This window comes from Rosa rugosa, chromosome 4 (assembly GCF_958449725.1).
Source record: "Rosa rugosa chromosome 4, drRosRugo1.1, whole genome shotgun sequence".
Lineage (NCBI taxonomy): Eukaryota > Viridiplantae > Streptophyta > Magnoliopsida > Rosales > Rosaceae > Rosa > Rosa rugosa.
The window spans coordinates 35536319-35556665 of record NC_084823.1 but is presented as its reverse complement, the minus strand read 5'-3'; the positions used below and the strand labels follow the sequence as shown (position 1 = coordinate 35556665).

The following is a 20347-nucleotide window of genomic DNA, read 5'->3' as shown; positions in this document are numbered from 1 at the left end:
ATCAAGTTTATGTTTTTGCTGCTAAGGTTTGGAATTCTCAGCAGTATATGTTATGGGTTGGCATCAAGTTTGGTATTTGAGTCCTGGCAAAGGTGATGACCTTTCAGATCAATATACAAATGATGACCTTTCAGATCAATATACAAATGAGCTTCATGCATGTTGTACGAAATGTTAACCGAACATGCATGTTGTACGATCTGTGAAAGATCTATTTGAAACTGAGAACTTCATTTGATTACTGTTAGTTATTAGTTTACTTAAAGAAAGAAATTGATAATTGTTATACAACCTGAGTACAGTTATACTTCCCGCAGCAATTTTCCGTTTGCATTTAAACACATCTTAGCTATCTTTGCTAATCAAAAACTTAAAAACATACAGCATGCATAGAGTAGAAATTCTACCCCGCGGCATCGCGCGGGTTCTCATTCCTAGTATGCTTCTATATTTGACAAGGCACTGGTGAAGTGGTGAACGTCAAACTGAAATAAACAAATGGTCATGGTTGTAATATATAAAACGATGCAAGACCAGCTACATGCGCGCCTTACAATAAACATTTATTCACTAATACATAATATGTATTAATTGGAAAACAACAGTGGTTGTACATCGCATGAAGATCCAGTACCACCATCTGTAAAAGGACCGGTTGATGTAGAAACAACATCCCAATAAGCCTTGGTGGTAATTTCATGAGCTCTAAAATCTCCTTCCTCTGCCAACTTAATTTGTCCAACATGATCAGAAGATTTTATTGTTGATCGAACTTCCTCCAGCTCCGCTGCTACTTCTTTCATAGTAGGACGATTCTTTCCATTCAAATTTAAACATCTCCTTGCAATGTTAGCTACTTTTGTAATCTCCTCTTTCCCACCATCCTTCATAACCTGAGCATCGATAATATCAAACAGACAATTCTGCTCCATGGAAATAAGGAAATAAGTTGCTAGACTTCTGCTTTCTTGCGACCTTGTCACAGAAACTGGTTTTTGTCCTGTCAAGAGCTCAACAAGAACCACACCAAAACTATACACATCACTCTTGTCTGTAAATTGGCTAGACTGAAAGTACTCCGGATCTAAATAACCAAATGTTCCGTGTACTAGTGTGGTAAGATGTGTCTGATCAACAGAAACTGATCTTGAAGTCCCAAAGTCTGCAACTTTTGCTCTATACTTATCATCTAAGAGGATGTTTGTAGACTTGATATCCCGATGGTAAATAGGATAAGAAGCTGCCGAGTGTAAATAGAAAAGAGCTCCTGCAACTTCGGTTGACACTCGCAAACGCGTCTCCCATGTAAAAGGAAACTCCTCATCTTGGTGATTATGAATATACTGAGAAAGTGTTCCATTGGGCAAAAATTCATAGATTAAGAGAGGAACTTCGGTCTCTAAACAACAACCCAATAGTTTAACCACATTCCTGTGGTTAATTTGTGAAAGAATCACAATTTCATTAATGAATTGTTCAACTTCACCTCCATTAGCTAGTTTAGATTTCTTTACCGCAACAATTCTCCCATCTGTCAACATTCCCTTGTAAACGGTACCTTGGCCTCCCTCTCCAAGAATTCTGTCTACATTAAAACGATCTGTTGCTTTTTCTAATTCCTTTGAACTGAACAACTTAATTTTTTCAACATTAACTTCTCCCGAAGATAATTGTTGTTCTAATAATAAACCACCATTCTGTTTATAAAATTTTTCCTTGCGTATTCTGTCTTCCCTCTTCTTCATGACATCACGGAACCACCAAGCAACAATAACAAGCAACAAGAGTCCAACACCACTGCCAGTACCTGAATAAGTCAAAATGAGAAGGTTAACTTGGTCAATAAGATATATATATATGGTTTGCTAGCTGTTATGTATCTTTCATTGGCTTTGCAACTTGTTAAAATTATAACATTTGTTTTTCATTTGCTTGGATAACACAATGCTTTGCATAAGAAATTTTTGGTTTTTTGAAGTTAAAAATTTGTCGGTGCGACTTGTTGGTACCAAATTATGGAGATCAATAGCGTCATGTGATGGATGGAGTGAGGTGGAGTGGCCGATTAAGTGGGTAATGGTTGGATTAAAAAAATATTAAAAATACAGGCTATAAACTTGGGGTGTGATGAGATCAAATTTGGTCACTTTAAAACATAATTTAAAGATTTTTATGTACAGGAAAGATGTTTTAAAAGATAATTTAAAGATTTTTATGTACAGGAAAGATGTTGTGGGATAAAGTTTTTCAGTTCTAAAATTAACAACCAAATATATTGCTAGAGAGTCTTTGAGGTTAGAGGGATTTGAGAATTGGATTAGGACTGGGTTAGTCAGGGGTTCGACTCCCCCTAATGTAACAAAAAAGAAATATTGCTAGCGGCTTTACAGTATCTTCAGCCCATAAATAGAAGGTTGAGACCAGATCGTTAAAAACACAAACCAAACACCGGAATAAAAATAAAAATATATTTTCTCATTTGATATCGAACGCAAACATCTGTGTTTCTATCAGAAGATAGGCTCACATATCATATGGATTTTTGTTTTTGGTCGTGAACAAAGTGGTGATTTAGAACAACGCTTAAATATAAATATATATATATATATATAAAAGAGCAGTCGTGCACATACCCATTAAAATGAGAAAGAGTTTTCTAGCAGATTGATTGTCGGTGTTGTCTTTGATGCACCTCCACGGATCTTGGTTTCTGAAACCTTTGTTACATAAACATGAGTAATTTCCTTCAAAATTTGTGCACCTTCCATTGTGGCAGAGGTCAATTTGTGAAGCCTTGCACTCATCAATATCTGATAACGAATCAGGTGAACTCACTTGAGGATTTTGAGCTTTGATTTCCAGCTGCAAAACTGACATAAATATAAAAGAGATGGAAATCACGCACCTTGGCAACCATTTGGGAGATATGGGTTCCCTTCGAAGCCTGGCAAGCACTGGCAATAGTAACCAGACGGTTCAGTCTGGCTGTTGATGGTTCTGTTCACACACTTGCTATTTGCCTTGCAAGCATAGTCGGACCTCTTTTGAGCTTTGGCACATGGCCCATCCTGAATTTCCCAGTTAAAAATCGTGGGAAGCCTTTCGGTGTTGTACAGTACTGGAAAACTTGTTTTAGGGTTGAATGTGAACTTGTCTTCTTGCACAATGAAGGCGTAGCTGCAGCGGTTGAACCCCCATACCTTCTTATGTTTAGAAGGGCTAGCCAATATGAATGTTCGATTCTTGAGTCCGATAGGGATGGAAGTCTGGCAACACCCGATGCCAGAGCATGACTCGTTAACAGCACTGTCAAGATTGTTGCATATGGACATGCAACCCGTTTGGTACGTATCTTCATCAGCGCCGTTCCCTTGCAGAAGTGCATAAGTATCACAGCCAACGGCCGTAAACTTATTTCTGGTACTAGAGATGGTGAACGAAGGAGGGAACACGAACTCTGGGGAACGGTGTTCTGTCATATTACCATATTCGTCATAGCAATCATAGGCTTTGAGAGTCATTAAATGCAGCTAGCTCACCTTCAGCAAGCGATATGTTGGTAACAGGGACTCTACCAATCGCGAATTTTGGGGATTCGGCGTCACAAGCGAGGTTGAACCCTTCTCGCAGGAAACAACCCTCCCCTATGCCGAAAGGATATGGGATTGGGACATTACCACAGTGGTCAAGACAGCCAGGCTGGGCTTGATCAGCAGCTACTGCTGTGGCCACCACTAGCAATGAAATCACTTGTATAACAAGCATCCTTCTAGTAAGTGGGATGATGTAATTGCAATACTAATACATTTAAGCCTGGCCTATTATAGGATTTGGAGGAAGACCCGGTATTAGCACGAGGTGTTTATATAATTATTGTATTATATAATACTTGGTCTTGGTTTTGATTGAAATGGTTTAGTTAAATGTTACCAATAAGGTAAAGAATACAGGTCAAAGTACCAACTACAAAATCAGCCCAATTTTTTCCATGCGCAGGCCCTATTTTAATGAAATCCACGCGGTACATCGAATTACCCCATGCGGCGTTCATTCTAGATTATGTACAATTCCCAGTAGTTTAAGACCATTTCAAGAAGCAGTGGCAATCATGTAATTATGTTCAATTTTAATGTTTATTTTGGCGCTTCATCTATGTTAGTGGTCCGCATGGTGCAAATGACAATTATCTTTGCGAATGGTACTTTGACTTGTATTCTTTACCTTATTGGTAAAAACCTCTTCTTTATTTGTGGCCTGATCGATGCAAACAAAATTGAATTTTTTTTTCTTTATTTGTCTTTTTTTTGAAGGGGCAAAATTGGATTTAAAATTTTTCAAAAATAATGGGAGGTCTAAATACTAATTTTGGAGGTATGAATAGAATTTTCCATTACATATAAGTTATTGACAAAAGATGACTTAACAAATACATCATTTCAAGATTGAATTAAACATATAAGAATTAAATTTTACAAATAAGGACAATCTGCTATCCACTTGCCACATGTCATGAGTTAATTTACTTTTTTACCCTTAACTACTCATTTAAATATTGAATTAAACATATAAGACCTAAATCTTACAAATAAGGACAATCTGCTCTCCACTTGTCACATATCATTAATTAATTTACTTTTTTACCCTTAACTACTACTTTTGAGTGCTAATCTGTTACGCCCTGAATTTTGAATAAATAAATTCAAATCCAGATTTGTTTAGGGCTCTTGTTCTGTTCTAGGTCCAGCTTTGGCTTGGTCCTCTGTCCCATATGTACTTTCTATTATTTTCAATAATATCTCGGGGAAGGATGAGGAGTTAGTCCTCTCCCCGCTTCATTAAAAAAAAAAAAAAAATTTAAATCCGAAACGCAAAAACTTAACAAGCACAAGAAAACACATAGAAAATTTTTCATTTAAATTAAGCAACTAAACAAACCGAGCTCACAGTGTCAATACCAACTCGTTCTTTAGAGTCACATATTACACTACCGAGAGTTTACAAATTAAACTGAATTTACAATTCAATAAGTAAACAAACTCACCACACACATTACACAGCGGAAGACTAACAAGTTTCTAAACCTAAAACTGCAACAGCAAGATACCTCTCAGCTTCGATCAGGTTCACCCTAACCTGCAGGATAAACCCCTACACCATCGAATAGTGCACCGGGTTGCAAACAACAAACCCGGTAAGCTCATGAAAGCGCGTATGAGTAAACTCCAAACAAACAATATAACACATGCTTAACCCATCTCAACCTAACAAAATTGATATGCAATCATCACAACAAATAACATCAAGTTCACATCCTACAATATCATGCTCACGTAAGTTAACTCATATCAAGATCAACATGTTCTGACTTTCGACTCATGCATCCAATTTCACAATACTTCAACTAAACAATTAAACTCAATTATGTTTTAAACATTTTAAAACACAACGAATTACAAAATCAACATTCATTTGTCTCAACAAATGTCGTTGTCACCTTAGTGACGTTTCAAATCATTTTCCATCTCAACGACAAATCTACGAAAATCACACTCACTTCCCCTCAACATAAAGCATTTGTCAAAATAATGACCTCACGACTCATTTCACAACTCACTAGAAATCTCAAACTACAACCGCACTTACAATTGAATTAAGTAAAATCAGTAATCCTTGCATAGAAACTTAGTTCAGGAGATCACATTAAAAGCAAACAATAGAAATCATATAAATCCTTGCATAGAGTTTAGTTCAGGAATTTACATTAAAACAAAAAATCACTACACCAATTTCGGAATCAGACAACACATATCAGACGACAGCAAACATTTTAACTGTCGTCTGAATTAATCAGACGACAGCAAGAAATATTCTGTCGTCTAAGTTTTCGAATCCAACAACAGTTTTTTTTTTGCTCTTGTGCAATAGCATTTCAGACAATGGTTGATTTTTTTGATGTTGTCTGAATGAATTAATTCAGACAACAGTTATTATGTGATGTTGTCCAAGGTTGATTAACACAATGGTGGATAAAAGATGTTGTTTGATTGTTTTTAATCACACAACAGTTATTACTTCTCTGTTGTGCAATTACTCTTAATATAATGGTTGAAAAATATGTCGTCTGATTGTTTTGATTCACACAACAGTTTTTTAGTTGTCTATTGTGTGACTTTGTTTCAGACAATGTACTGAAATTGATGTTGTCTGAGTTTTAGGGTTCAATAGTTTGCTCAGCCCGCCCGCCTAATTTTTTGGTCGAAAGCTAAACTTCCCACTTTTTCTTTCCACACATATTCGCACTGCAATTTTGCTCGGCCTGCCTCTATTTTTCAGTTGACCTCTCTCTCTCTCTCTCTCGCTGTGCATCTCTTCCCACCGAGACCCTCTCATCCTCTCAGCAACGTCGTCGCCGTCGTCTCTCCCCAAACCCCCAACCTAGCTTCTGTCCCTAGACGCCTCCGACCCCCTTCACGATAAAGGTTCTCTCTCTCTCTCTCTCTCTCTTAGGCACGGCTGCACGGGCCCTCTATTCTCAGTCACCGGTGACATTGTTGATTTGCTACCTCGCTGGTAAGTCGAATTTCTGGGTTTTAGACTTTTGGTTGATTTGATGCCTCTCTCATGAATCATGATTCTCACAATCTCACAATTTCTGGGTTTACACTTTTCAGTCGAAGGCTCGAACTCTTCACTCTTGGTTTGCTCTCTTCGACTCTTCCTCAAGTTGTGATTCTGTGAAGCTCGGTGACTCAAGCTTGGAGAAATTTGTGTTCGATTTCTGGGTTCAAGTTCGGTGATTCTTCAAGCTCAATTTCTGGGTTCGAATTTCTGGAATCTCTTGTTAAGTTGCTAGGTTCGATTAAGTTTCTCATTCTTAAGTTTTTGATTTTGGGCTGTGGTGTTTCTGGGTTTGATTAAGTTGCTGGGTTTCAGCTGTTTTGGACGACTTTGCTTACTGTATCTGTTTTGAAATATCAATATTTGGCCTCTGTATCTATTTTGGATGGGAATTGAATCAATTGATTAATTAATAATTGAATTGCATTTGTTTTGGCCTCTGTGAATAAGAATTAAATCGATTGATTGATTGAATGTTGAATACTGTTTTTGTTTATATAATTACATGATTTCTTCTGGTCAGCCAGTCAATGAGTACATTGACGCAGCTGTGAGACATGTTCTCCTTAGGCAGGGTGTTCATTAAGGTCAAGATCATGCTTGACTGGGATCCCAATGGCAAGCAAGGACCCATGACTCCTCTACCTGATCTTGTTACAATCCACCAACCAAAGGATGATGAATTGATGAGTTTGTCAGGCGGGCACCAGAAATTGAAGCAGCACCTATTTTGGTCCCAACTGATGTTGTTCTTTTCATGTTTCCAGGAGGATGCTGTGAAACAACTACAAAGTCTGCAGAAAGAAATTCAGGATTCAATGAATGAGCTTGAGGAGATGAGACCTCTGTATGAGAATCAAGTCATGAGGGAAAAGGAGATGACAAAGGGGTATGTCTATAGATATTTATTATCAGAAAGTTATATCAGCTTGTTATTCTTTTGCTTCATCCCTTTGAAAATATATAATCTTATATATTTTGTTTATAATATGTCATGTCATCTCCATACCATTCATGTGCAGGCTACAAAATTAATTTGTTCATCTAGTCTCCCTGTATTAGACAAATACCATGTTAATTTGCACACTAATCCAGTTGTCTACCTTCTGCGCTATCCCTATAGTTGCTAAATTTGGTGCAATTATAGGAAAATAATTAAGTTGCCCTTGTAATGAATTAGTGTTCATTACATGGGAAACTTAAATCTTACATGGCTGCCTCTCCTCATTTCTGTTTTACTCGAACACTTTATTTAATCAGTTTTTAGTACTCTGTGCACCTGTTTTATATGATTGAACTATGGCTTTGTAACAGTTATGTGTTATCTACACATGCTCTATCAAGTCCATTCCAACGTCACTCTATTTGGTGCAATACAATTACAAAAGAGAAGGCAGGCTTGAATGAATCGCAGTGGATAGTAAGTAGAGGGGTGAGTGAGTGAGGCAATGAGACTCGTTGGTTCTTTTTGGTCTCGTCAGACTCGTTGGTTGATAGCCAGCCAACCAAACCGTGCATCCCCAGTTTCCCAGTTCTTGTGGAATTCTCAGTGAGGTAATGTTCCTTTGCAGATTCTTATTTATCATTCTACTGAATGTGCGATAATCAGGGCTGTGGCATGGGAGGATTCTCAACTATCATACCCAATGGGGATATCACCACTAATTGCACTGGTTGAACTTCTCGGAAGAGATTTTTGGAAATATACACATGCTTGTAATGTACGTTGGAAAATTAATGTTTGTAGTTGATATACTTTCAGCACATATCTGGAACTGAATACTAGCAGTTAGATTTCGTTGATGCTTGTGGTTTTTTTTTTTTTTTTTTTTTGTGAACAAATGATGCTTGTGGTTTTAGTTTGTTCAAAATAAGGCCTCATTTTAATGATTTTATAACACACATGGTCCCTTGGATGATTTGGGTTTAGTTTTAGCCAACAAATCACAGCATCATTACAGAACTATCATCATTACAAAGTTGTACTACTATTGATGTTATTTTTTTTTAAAAAAATAATAATGTAATTTATTCTGAGATTTGCAAAAGTGGTGCTAGGTGCTGGTATTTTTTCTCACAATTGGTTCTCTCTGGAATATAGAATAATGGAGCACGAGAAGCAGCTTAGCATACTTTATCAAAAACAAGGTCGTGCGACCCAGTTTCCAAGCAAAGCTGCTCGTGACAAATGGCTTCAAAAGGAAATTGATGTTCTTGAACGAGTTCTTTCTTCAAATTTGGCACAGGTATGACCTCCTTTTTAAGTATTTTGTGTACCATATATGTCATATCAGGGTATTGCTCATGGCATCTGACTATTTGGTGCTTTATGTATTGCATAATTACATAGTAGATATAGAACCTTATGCCACTCGGAGCCATTTGAGGAGTTCCTCAGAAATTTTACTTCAATTTATTTTAAATTTGTTTCTTTTGTTTTTCATTTTAAATTGCTAATCTTTTCTCAGAACTGTCATCAAGCATGCTGGCTGAAATGGAAGTCAATTTAAGTTAACTGATTATGGGATTCATATCATAAATCTGAAAATTTGATTGAACCAATAAATTCATATCATACAAATAAGTACAGATTCGGAGCAAACTATGATCTATTGACAGATCTAACTGTACAGATGGCTACAGTTATACAAAACTTAAAAAAAGAAATTGTTTCCTAGGTTTAAAATTGTTTTTACTGATATTGAGTTTAATTGGTGAATGGTGAGTGGGTAAAGTAAAGTAGTTTTCACTTTTTCTTACTTAATAATTGGCCAAGCAGGTCCCAGCCATCCCAGCTCTCACAGAAGAGAGAGCCAGCTTAGATATCACTCATCATATTCTGCATTTGTATAGTTTTCAACATGAGGGCTTTATGTTTCCCATTTTTTGTAACTGTTTGCTCTGTATTGTGATCTCTCTCCCTCCCTCTCTCTCCCCTTTGAAACCTTTAATTCCATTTCAGGCATGGGAGTTGATGATTCTGAAACTGACGCTATAATAAATTGTGAGATCAAACTAGAATTCTGATGTTCATATACCTGTTGGATCATTTCATGCCTTGTTAAGAGATTTGTATTAGTTTTCTGTTAGCTTGTTTTAAAATGAACTTTTAGTCAACCACGTGGCATTGGGTGAAACAAATGCTTATCTAACTTCCCATCATTCATACATACATAAAGGAGAGGCATCAAGGCATAGGGGAGTGACATCGAAAGTAAAGGCTGTTGATGATGCAACTTCTGCTGGCATCTTCATTGTCATCACAAAGTGTGTTCTTCAAGACTTGGTTGGTTTCAACATTTTACTAAATTTTGTTAGAAAACTAGTTCTGTTGATGTAATGACTTTGTTGGATATATGGATGAATGTATTGGATTTTAACATAAATGAATGTGTTTTGGATGTGATGCCATTTTGAATGTCTATCAGACCGTTCAATCCAGCTAAAAACTATTGTCCAATAATTGATCATCACAAAATGCCTAACAAAAACTGTTGTATGAGCCATCTAACTATAATACTATAAGGACTAAAAGAATGAGAAAGTCATTGTCCAGCAAAACAACAAACAACAGTTTTTTGGAGAAATCTATAGTATCAGTAATGGATGGACAATGAGATTTGCAAGTACATATTGTCTGACAAAGCCTTCAGACAACGGCAAGCATATAAGCCTCTGTTGTTTGGCATACCCTTCAGACAACAGCAAGCATATAAGCCCCTGTTGTCTGGCACAGCCTTCAGACAACAGCAAGCATATAAGCCCCTGTTGTCTGGCACAACATTCAGACAACAGTAAGTATATAAGCCGCTGTTGTTTTTCTTGGTGTTCAGACAACAGACAGCATAGTAGTCATTGTTGTAGTAAACTTTATCAGACGACAGTTTTTTGGTATTGTCTGATCCATGTATCAGACGGCATTGAGATAGACAACAGCAAAGTATATAATAAGACGACAGTGAAAAACTGTCGTCTGATTGAAAAATTGGTGTAGTGAATTCAAAAAACGGTAATCCCTGCATATAATTTAGTTCAGGAGATCACATTAAAACCAATCTAAGTTCAGAAAACAATAATCCCTGCATATAATTTAGTTCAGGAGATTACGAAGGAAATCAAGCAATTCAATAATAGAAATAAACTAGAAAGCAATACACAATACACAATCATCTTCTCATCACACCAATCACCATATCAACTCCCTCAACATCAATCACTCAACAACAATCCACATCATTTACACAAAATCATCACACAGATCACCACACAGGTTAACACAAAGTATTGTTTCCTCAATCTAACAACCTCCAAAACAATAGCAAAACCAATTTCCAAAATAATATGTTCTCATCTCAAATCCATCATCAAAATCGTACACATTTCAATCAAAGCTCAAACCGACAAAACCCTCTTTCCTTTCAAATTCCATTTAGTTTCTTCAATCTCACAACGCACAACAAAAGTGAACAACATGCCCAACTCCATCAAGATATATATATTTCACGTAAATATATATATATATATGTAGTCATCCGCTCAGGGATGCCACTAATACCAACTATAGTTTTACAAATTAACTACTTGAAAATTATTTATATCAAAACCATGTTTTAACTTACCCATGAACCGTTGTCGATCAAGTTCATATATTTTAAAACAAATAATTTATTTTGATAAATACGATTTTGCATGCTAACAATTAAATCTAATAAATTAAACATAACTAATTTATCAACCGAAACACCGTGAGATTTACTCACCTCCAAATCCTGCTGCGTCTTCACACAAACTAAGACAAGCACAAAATCATCCAAACTCCGCTCACACGATTCCGTCAATCACCTAATCACATCAAGGTGACACTCAATACAACACAAAACACACAACCATTTTAAAGTTCGCAACACGTGAACTATAAACTGAAAGATATGTCAATTGAGACAAAACCCCATCGGAGACCACCCAAGTCTCCGGAACAGTCCTACGATCAATATATCAAAACTACAAGTCAATTGGACGGCAGAATTCTCACGGATCGAAAACCGGTCGAACCGAAAACCCTTAAACGCTAAAATTCATAACTTGCTCATACGATTTCCAAAAATTTCAAACTATATATCGAAATGCTTGTATCGACTAGTAGTTCACAATGAGGAACATAAATTGTCCCTGAGGTGGTTGGAAGCCGCCGGAAAACACCACCACAGTGGCAGCGCCGGCGGCAGCTAAAAGTCAGAATTTGGCCAAACTTCCTCAAAAAAAGATCTTCATCTCAACTCGAATTAGAACTTTCTCAACTACATCAAAGTCAAAATCAAGCCATATGGCCAGAATTTACCTCGCAATCTCTGAAACTCGATGAACCCTAGAATCCCAATCTTCAAAATTCGACCTCCACACTTTGAATCGTTGCAAGCCACCTTGGGAGAAAGCATCTACATCCTCTGGGCTCCAAAAGCCCTCAAGAAACACAGGCTATGGTGTCCGGAATCGTCGACTCTGATCAAGGCGATTTGCAGCGCGATCGCCCTACTTCTCTGGTTTGCAGTGCCCTCCACAACTCGTTTCGCTTCAATTCTTCCACAGACCTCTAGAGGGGATTGAGGCGAGCAAAATCCATTTGAATTACGTCCTATGGTGGCCGGAGGAGGGAGAACTACGCCGGCGAAGGGAAGGGCGTGAAACCGGGGTCGGGACCGAAGAGAGAGAAAAGTTTCCCTTTTTGGAAACTTTCGATTTTTCTGATTTTTTTTCTGATTTTTCCCATATATCCCAAAATGGAAACTTTTTCCGAATGCCATAACTCCTTCATACGAACTCCGATTTTCGCGTTCCGCATATGCACGAACTCGTATCGACGCACTCTACAACTTTCGTGAAATAAGTTTTCACAGAATCCAAACGTATAAAAAGTCAAACTTCGTAACCCCCTAAAACATGCATTTCGAATAATTATTCGTCCGAAAATAATTCCACTCCACCCTCGAACCACGAAATCGTACTAACGAACACTTTATTAATTCTCAGAAATTCCAAGAAATTAATTTTCGGGGTATTACATAATCCCTTTATGTTACTTTTTTTTTTTTTTTTGAGAATAATCCCTTTATGTTACTTCTCAAAAGAAAAAGAAAAAAATATCTTCCTTTTACACGTTGCTAAAAGAGAGAATATCAGAGCTCTACGTCAAATTTCTTTTTCTTCTTTATTGCTAAACGTGTCCTCGGTTCAGTAGCAGCTTCATTTGCAGTAGCAGTAGCAGGAGCAATTAGATCTGTCAATCCATGAATGAAATTGAAACCTCCGGTTGAATCCCGGGTAGCAGGAGCAGTAGCAGTAGCTAGCAATATCAGTAGCAGAAGCAATTAGATATGTCAATCCATGAATGGAATTGAAGCCTCCGGTTGAATCCTGGGTAGCAGTAGCAAGAGTAGTAGCAGCAGTAGCAGTAGCAGTAGCAGTAGCAAGAGTAGTAGCAGCAGCAGCAGCAGTAGCAGGAGCAGCAGCAACAACAACAGTAGCAAAATTTAGAGTTTCAAGGCACATATAGAAATAGCTAAATACCCAAAGCCTATTCTGCACCGTCCATGCATCTAAAATTTAGAAGGCATATTCAGCAAACAATCCCAGATAGGAACATGTTTCAATGCTGACTACCTAGATGCATTCGATATGGAACCAACCAATGCAGTAACAGACACCACAACACATGTGGGCAAAGGCCACACACGTATTGCTACATAATTAAAAAATTGTGGATATAGACCTCATACCCACCGCTATATTCAATGTTGGTGTCTATATCCTCAACCTACAAACACAAAACATGGGTGCCTAATTATTTAATATATATTTTTTTATTTAAACCAATTATTTAATATTTATTTGGGTTTTCTTTTCTGTACGCCCTAATCTTATAGAATTTTTATCTTTCTTTTTTCTCTTCGATCACGTCACGAACAGGGATGACCACACTCCACACCTTTAATTGATCAACACCCATATTTTCAGCCTCTCAAACTCTTATCTCTTTCTCTTCTTCTGGAAAAATAAACCATCTCTCTCTCTCTCTCTCTCGTCTTACTGCGTCTATTTCCATCAACCTTCCTCCGATTCTTCAATCACAAATTCCCTTATAAACCCAAAAAGCTCTCCCCAGATCTTCACAAAAATACTTGATACAATTTCAGATCCCGATCCACCGACAATGTCAACCACCATCCCACTTGTCCTCCCGATCTCCACCACCTCTGTCGCCGCCGCCCGATCCATCGAGTCTCAGGCCTCCCAGCCTCGGATCGCCACCCTGGCCTTCCGCGCCTTCATCAACCACATCACCGACACCGTCCGCAACGGCCTCTCGCAGCGCCGCCCCTGGGCCGAGCTTGCCGACCGCTCCGCCTTCGCCAAGCCCGGGTCCTTCTCTGACGCCACCTTCCGCGTCCGCAAGAACTACTCTTACTTCCGCGTCAACTACCTCGCCGTCGTCGCCCTCATCGTAGCCGTCTCCCTCTTCACCCACCCCTTCTCCCTCGGCCTCCTCGCCGCCTGGCTCTTCCTCTACCTCTTCCGCCCCTCCGATCAGCCCCTCGTTATCTTCGGCCGGACTTTCTCCGACACCCAAACCCTAATGGGCCTCGTCGGCCTCAGTGTCTTCGTCGTCTTCCTCACCTCCGTCGGATCCGTCCTCATCTCCGCTCTCATGGTCGGAGTTGCCGTCGTACTCCATATTCACCATGATCAATTAACCTGGATAGTCTGAATTGTAAGGAATAGATCCCGGATCCCCCTATCAGATTCAACTCTGGTCTATCAATTTAACCTACCCTCTATTTTTGAATTAGGGATTGTGATTTCTTATGCGATTGTGGTGTTTCTTTGCAGCAAGGGATTGAAGAGATTTCATACTGTGTTTGTAGAGAGCGAGGTTGCGAATCACCTCGGATGAAAGAAGCCATCGACCATTAAAACTCGTTCCTCGTGCTTCAACCCGAGACCATGGAGAAGCTCCAGTGACAACACAATCAGGTACCATTTTAGTGTTTGTTATTTTATTTTCTTTGATGGCTCTATTCGATATATATGCGGGAGAAAAATTGGATGATTTTTGTTGTCTATGGTTTTCTGGTTATGGCTTATTGATTGAATTTTGTATGGGTCTATGCCTATCATCTCTAATCCAAGATCCCCAATTTCAGCACTGAGTAGGAGGCTGAAACCATGGCAGTGATTGAACCTAAGAAGATCATCATTGAGATCCTGGTATCGGTGAGTTCTGTTCCTTGTTTGTTTCTTCAACACTAACATGGATTGCCTCTGTTTTCAGATTTCGGCCAAGTCAATTGCAGAGTGAAGCTGCTTTATTTGCTTCCCCATGTACTCACCAACTTGATTTCAGCAATCGATCCCCAGAAAGTTGAAATAAAATGAATAATATCAAGAATCTGATCAATTTCAATTTCGGAACTGCAAAGAAGCAATAAGACTCGATACTGGACCATGAATAGAAGCAATTGTTGACCCAAAAAAAAAAAAAGCAATTGAAATTCTGATTCCTACCCGTTGGTCCCCATGTCAGAATTGCAAAGAAGCCACGCACAGCAAAACTGAGACAATTAAGGGGAAAGCAACCCCTCTACAGGGCACTGACCCAAAAAAAAGTGGCTGCAGCGTGGCAATTACCCATTGACACGCACATGTGTGTCCTTTGGCCCAAATATGTCACGAATGTGTATGTGGCCATTGCCAATAATTGTAGTAGTGAGAGAAGTGGAAGCCAGTCAAAGTTGTAGCTGAAAAGAATTAAAATTAATATAAGTTGCAGGAAACCAATTTGCCATAGCCATAATCTTCAATGAGATGATCATACGCATTTGAGTCGTAGTTCAAGCCTAACTAATTGAAATCCAGCTAATCTATCTAAAATGCTGTCAAATCTACAGGAATGATGACAAGTTTAAAGAGGGTTGCCAACAGAAGAGCAGCCATGAGTGGAAAAAATAATGGTCCAATTGTCCAAGTTCACATGGAACATGTCATTGGAATCTAATTGAATTTTGGCCCCTTGTGTCATTGTCTGAGAACAACAAGTCCAAACACAATGAAAAAAAAAAATCTGAAAAGCAACTATAATACCACCATCACAAGCAAAAACACAACTACTATCCAAACTAATAGCTATTATCTGAAGTCCCAACAAGTGACACCACATTTAAGTATAACCCCCACCACAAGCAAAAGCAAACTCAAGTAAGCATCAGGAAAAAAACCGACTTATCTACAAACCAAACAAACCCAAATATCATTTCCACCTTCTCTGCACAAACGAGATGCAGAAGACTACAATTTACGCTGCTACTGTATGTGCCAAAGTCAGTGTGTCAAAGTCTCAAATTACAAGACTCAGTAAGCACATAACAAGACCTTTGATCAGCCACAGCTGACTCCAATAATTACTCCTAAAACTTGAACATAAGATCACACCACAGACTCGAGCTCAACCCATATTTAGTAGATTAGGTGCTTAGCCGAAATTCAAAAAAAAAAAAAAAAAAAATACACAGGCAGCTAAACTATTTAGGACAAACTATCATCCAAAACTAAATTGATGCGGCAAACTAAACTGCTTTCAGAAATCATATTCCTTCATCTACAAATCTAAACTACAGTTCGTTTTGTAACCAAATAAAAACTACAGTTCATTCAACTTTTCTTTTTCTTATTAAAAACAGAACTCTTTGAATCCCAGAAAATAGCCAAACTAACAATTAAACTCTCATTCTCATAAATCCCATATCCCATCTCATAAAACCTCTCAATTCATCCTTAACAACAAGTTTCAACCACAAACTAAACATCAGTGATAGCCCAAAATCAACAGCAATTGACCAATTCCTCATCGGATTTCAGAAATTTGATGTTCCCGGCCGTCGATTCAGTTGATCTTCACTGATCGAAACCAATCAGAGCTTCAATCTTTGGTCTGTTACTTATATGTAATTTTCCATTTTTTTCTTCTTTCCTACTTTCTCATCAATACAAATTCCTTTGCAATTGAGCTTTGATAACAATGAAGGATCAGTAAAGAATCATAGGTTTAGGAAATGGTTATCTTATTCAAATTCAATTGGAGAAGTTAACTCATCACCCATGATATGGTTATGAAAGGATATATTCCGGACCTAGAATTGATTCGATCAAGAATACAAACCGAATGAAAGAGGAAGATGAAGATGACCAGAGATCTTTTGCATTGGTTGTAAACAAGAAGCAAAAAATGATGCTAAATAAGGCGAATTAGGAAGTGGCTTTTGTCACTAGGAAGAATGAAAATATAGTCTTGACAGGAACATGCCTCTGGAATTCTCTTCTTCTAATTTTTGTAAAAATTTAATTCTCATATATATTGCCCTTTAGAAAATTGAAAAGAAAAAAAAATCTCGACGTTCAATTTTTTTTTCAGCAGCGATCATGTTTGCACACTTGCACTGGATTGGAGTAACCTTTCTCTCTTCCATCCATGCACAAATCTCTCAATTTTTAGATTATCCACTATTTTATTTTCTTCTTTTTTGTGACTTATAATAATTAATTTTGTTGTGAATGTCCCCTGCAATTGCAAGAGGAAGAGAATTCCTTCACCAAATCAAATTCAACAATAGGCAAATGAGTCGATCGCTAGCTTGACAGAACATGAACTATATAAAGAACACAATCCAAATTAAGTTGTTGCTTCTCTCAAATCCAATTGGGTACTTACCCCTTTTAACCCATTTTGAAGAATTAACATATTTAATTGGAACACGAAGACCAGCCTGATTATATCACAAATTTGATTAATCTCCAGAATCGATCATCGGGTGGGGTGCAGTAGTGGTGGTGCTAAGAAAGAGAAAGGAGGGCAAAAACTGAAACTTTAATGAAAAAAAATTCTAAGAGGAAGTCTGTATACTAAATATGGAGGTATGAATAGAACCACCTTTTTTTTTTTTTTTTTTTAGTTGCAAAGGAAAAAAAATAGTGTTGCAATTGAAAACTATGGGGTTTGATAGAAATTAGAAATTTGACAATGATAGTTATGACTTTTCATCCCTCAATATGGTCATTTTTCATTAATTTGAAAAAACAGGGTTAAAACTCAATATGAAGGACTAAAGAAGGTCATTTTTCAAAATTTCTCCTCAGAAAGCCTCGGTTAACATCAATCGCTGGGTAATATATTATATTATGAGCAATGGTAGGGGCATCAATGAGGCTTAACATTTGTGGCATCAATTCTTAGCTGTCATGCCATGTAAGCAAAGACAAATTTTTATTTTCAATTCCACATAATATATCTTGCCAAATTATACTCTTGCAACACTAATTTTACACTTTTATATTTTAGGGGGTGAATCAATGACATTAATAATTTAATTAAGTGACAATAAAAATATTGAGTGTTAATAGCAGTCATTAATTATGTATTAATTTAAGGGATATGTCTAAAGATTCTTTTTTTGAATCGAAATAGGTCAGCAGGTAGTACCAAACGACACACCCCTATAGGGTCGACAGTAAAAAACCATCCTTTAGAACATACAAAATCCTATTCTAAAATAAATAGAACCCAACATATCCAGAATACACCCACCTTTTAAAAAGTTCACGCACCATTATTCTAACAAAGACCTACATCGTCTCCAAAGTTCAACTTGGAAGCTTGAACTTTGGCAATGATGTAGGTCAATGAGGTGCCTTGGTAGGCTAGGTGACGCACTGTATGAATGTGAGGAGGTGCGTGCGGCGCGAAGAAGGCCGAGGGCGGCGCGGAGGAGGTGCGGCGGTGGTGGAACCGTGGTGGTGGTGCAGCTAGCGTGGGCTAGGTGCAAGGGATTTTTGCTTGTGGTTTTTTGTTTTTGATTTCAAGGTTAGGGCTCGTGCTGATAACGTGTTTAAGAATAAAGGATTTGAGAGAGATTGAAGAGAGGATTTTCCACTATTGATAATAGGAGCGCTATATATAGGGATTACAAAGTACATATTCTAATGATACAAGGAAAACTATTCCGAATAGGACTATGAATTCTAGAACCTTCTCTCCTATTACAATCATGGAACTAATCCTAGTTTGATAAGGCACACTAAATGCCAACATTCTTCAACAATAAGCCATTAATTCATTAGTATCAAAATTTGCTGGGATGTGGTACATAGTTGTAGACTTTTAGCATAGAGATACAAGGAAAAAAAAATGATATAATGAAAATTACTGACAACTAATTAGAAAATTGATCAGGATAATTTGAAATAAATTGTATATTCCCATAATTTTTCGGGAGGACAAAATTCTTTTACAAGGGATTCAAAATTTGGTATCAAGAACTTCAGACAGTACACAGTAGTTGTCTTGGAGAGTTGATGGAATGTCATTTTCCTGCTTCATGAGATGTGACTTGAAATAGTGCAGATTTAATGTCCCTTCAGCGCAAGAGGCGAATTGATTCAGTAGATGATCAGTTGGCCTCTTCTTGGACTTGACTCAGCTGCGAGTTTCCAAAATGATGAGGATGTTCTTGGATCCAACTCCACTTCATTAGTGTTCTTGACTCACACACTTAGGCGGGAAGTGACATCAAGGAAGGTGTCTTGACTGCAAGGAATTGTGATGCCACCCATTGGATGATGGTATCCGAATTCTTCTTCAGCTTGACTCAGCAAATTTTGAAACAAAGGTTGGTTCAAATATGATATTGGAACCACAAATATTTTCTTCTGGCTCTCTCCAACATATACCACAAAGTGGCCTTTTGGGATATCTGTTGTCTTTGTGTTGGCAACTTGAGGTATTCGGAAAAGCCCATGATTTCTATATTACTGAAGTGATCAAAAGAGGAAGAAAGAATTGAAAGGACTTGGGAAACAGAAGCTTTATTTGATGCTTGCAATGAGAGGAGTTGAGTTGCTCATGAAGTTGATCATGTGTGTATATATAGGTGATATGGTATGTGGAAAATCATCTGGTAGATGAAATGACTGGTGAAGAAGAACTGAGTTGGGCTCCAGTAAGGAACACTAGCTTGTGAGAGGTCACATGGGGAACTTAAGCCCCACTTAGTTTTCACATGCAAATGATACCAAACTGTATATACTTTGATAGAAACTTATGTTCCCTACTGAAAAACAGTAGAGACAGATTTGCTGGAAGTGATGATTGCTCTATTGATCTGTATATCATATATACAAGAATACATCTTGATTCTAGGATGCAAAAAGGAAAACTATTCTAGGCCTATTAATGCCTAATAATGTGATGATACAGAATGAATGTGTTGAATATTGACAGCTACACAAAGCTGATTTTGCTCTACTTTCTAACACTCCCCCTCAAGTTGGAGAGTGGATATCCTGCACGCCCAACTTGCGAATCATAAGCACGAAGTCTTCCTTGCCAAGAGCTTTAGTCAGAACATTAGCAAGTTGATTTCCAGAACTCACAAACCGTGTCTCCACTGAACCATCTTGGATCTTATCCCCGATATAGTGACAATCCATTTCTATATGTCTTGTACGTTCATGAAACACTGGATTTGCTGCTATATGTAAAGCAGCCTTGTTGTCACAATAAAGCAATGCCGTTTCATGGTGTAAAATCCCCAAGTCTTGAAGCAAATAACATAGCCAAGTCAACTCACAACAAGCTCCTGTCATAGCACGATACTCTGCTTCAGCTGAAGAAAGAGAGATTGTT

The 20347-nt window shown here is 37.8% G+C and overlaps 3 protein-coding genes across 10 annotated transcripts; 2 read left to right on the top strand and 1 right to left on the bottom strand.

The window, feature by feature from the left end:
• Positions 1–514: 514 nt before the first annotated feature.
• Positions 515–3639, bottom strand: LOC133742717 (putative wall-associated receptor kinase-like 16). Its single transcript, XM_062170397.1, has 3 exons — positions 2906–3639; positions 2634–2810; positions 515–1807 (listed from the first exon to the last, which is right to left on the bottom strand). Exons 1-3 carry the CDS (start codon positions 3519–3521, stop codon positions 588–590), a joined length of 2013 nt encoding a protein of 670 aa, XP_062026381.1. The 5' UTR covers positions 3522–3639; the 3' UTR covers positions 515–587.
• A 2644-nt stretch (positions 3640–6283) lies between these two features.
• Positions 6284–10040, top strand: LOC133742719 (structural maintenance of chromosomes protein 3-like). Of its 7 annotated transcripts, none has more exons than XR_009862689.1 (6): positions 6289–6570; positions 6672–6818; positions 7386–7507; positions 7933–8339; positions 8720–8864; positions 9798–10040. XR_009862689.1 is itself a non-coding variant. In XM_062170400.1 (4 exons), exons 2-4 carry the CDS (start codon positions 7176–7178, stop codon positions 9614–9616), a joined length of 513 nt encoding a protein of 170 aa, XP_062026384.1. In that variant the 5' UTR covers positions 6284–6570; positions 6672–7175; the 3' UTR covers positions 9617–10040. The 7 variants fall into 7 exon arrangements, 1 of the variants encoding a protein (XP_062026384.1); XR_009862688.1 differs by having other exon boundaries at positions 6672–6853; XR_009862686.1 differs by having other exon boundaries at positions 6287–6570; positions 6672–7507; positions 7933–8172.
• A 3596-nt stretch (positions 10041–13636) lies between these two features.
• LOC133742718 (PRA1 family protein B4-like) lies at positions 13637–15387 on the top strand. Of its 2 annotated transcripts, none has more exons than XM_062170398.1 (4): positions 13637–14383; positions 14503–14646; positions 14817–14886; positions 14945–15387. In XM_062170398.1, the coding sequence occupies exon 1, from the start codon at positions 13826–13828 to the stop codon at positions 14378–14380; it is 555 nt and encodes a 184-aa protein (XP_062026382.1). In that variant the 5' UTR covers positions 13637–13825; the 3' UTR covers positions 14381–14383; positions 14503–14646; positions 14817–14886; positions 14945–15387. The 2 variants fall into 2 exon arrangements, with proteins under 2 accessions (XP_062026382.1, XP_062026383.1); XM_062170399.1 differs by having other exon boundaries at positions 14803–14886.
• Positions 15388–20347: the final 4960 nt, after the last annotated feature.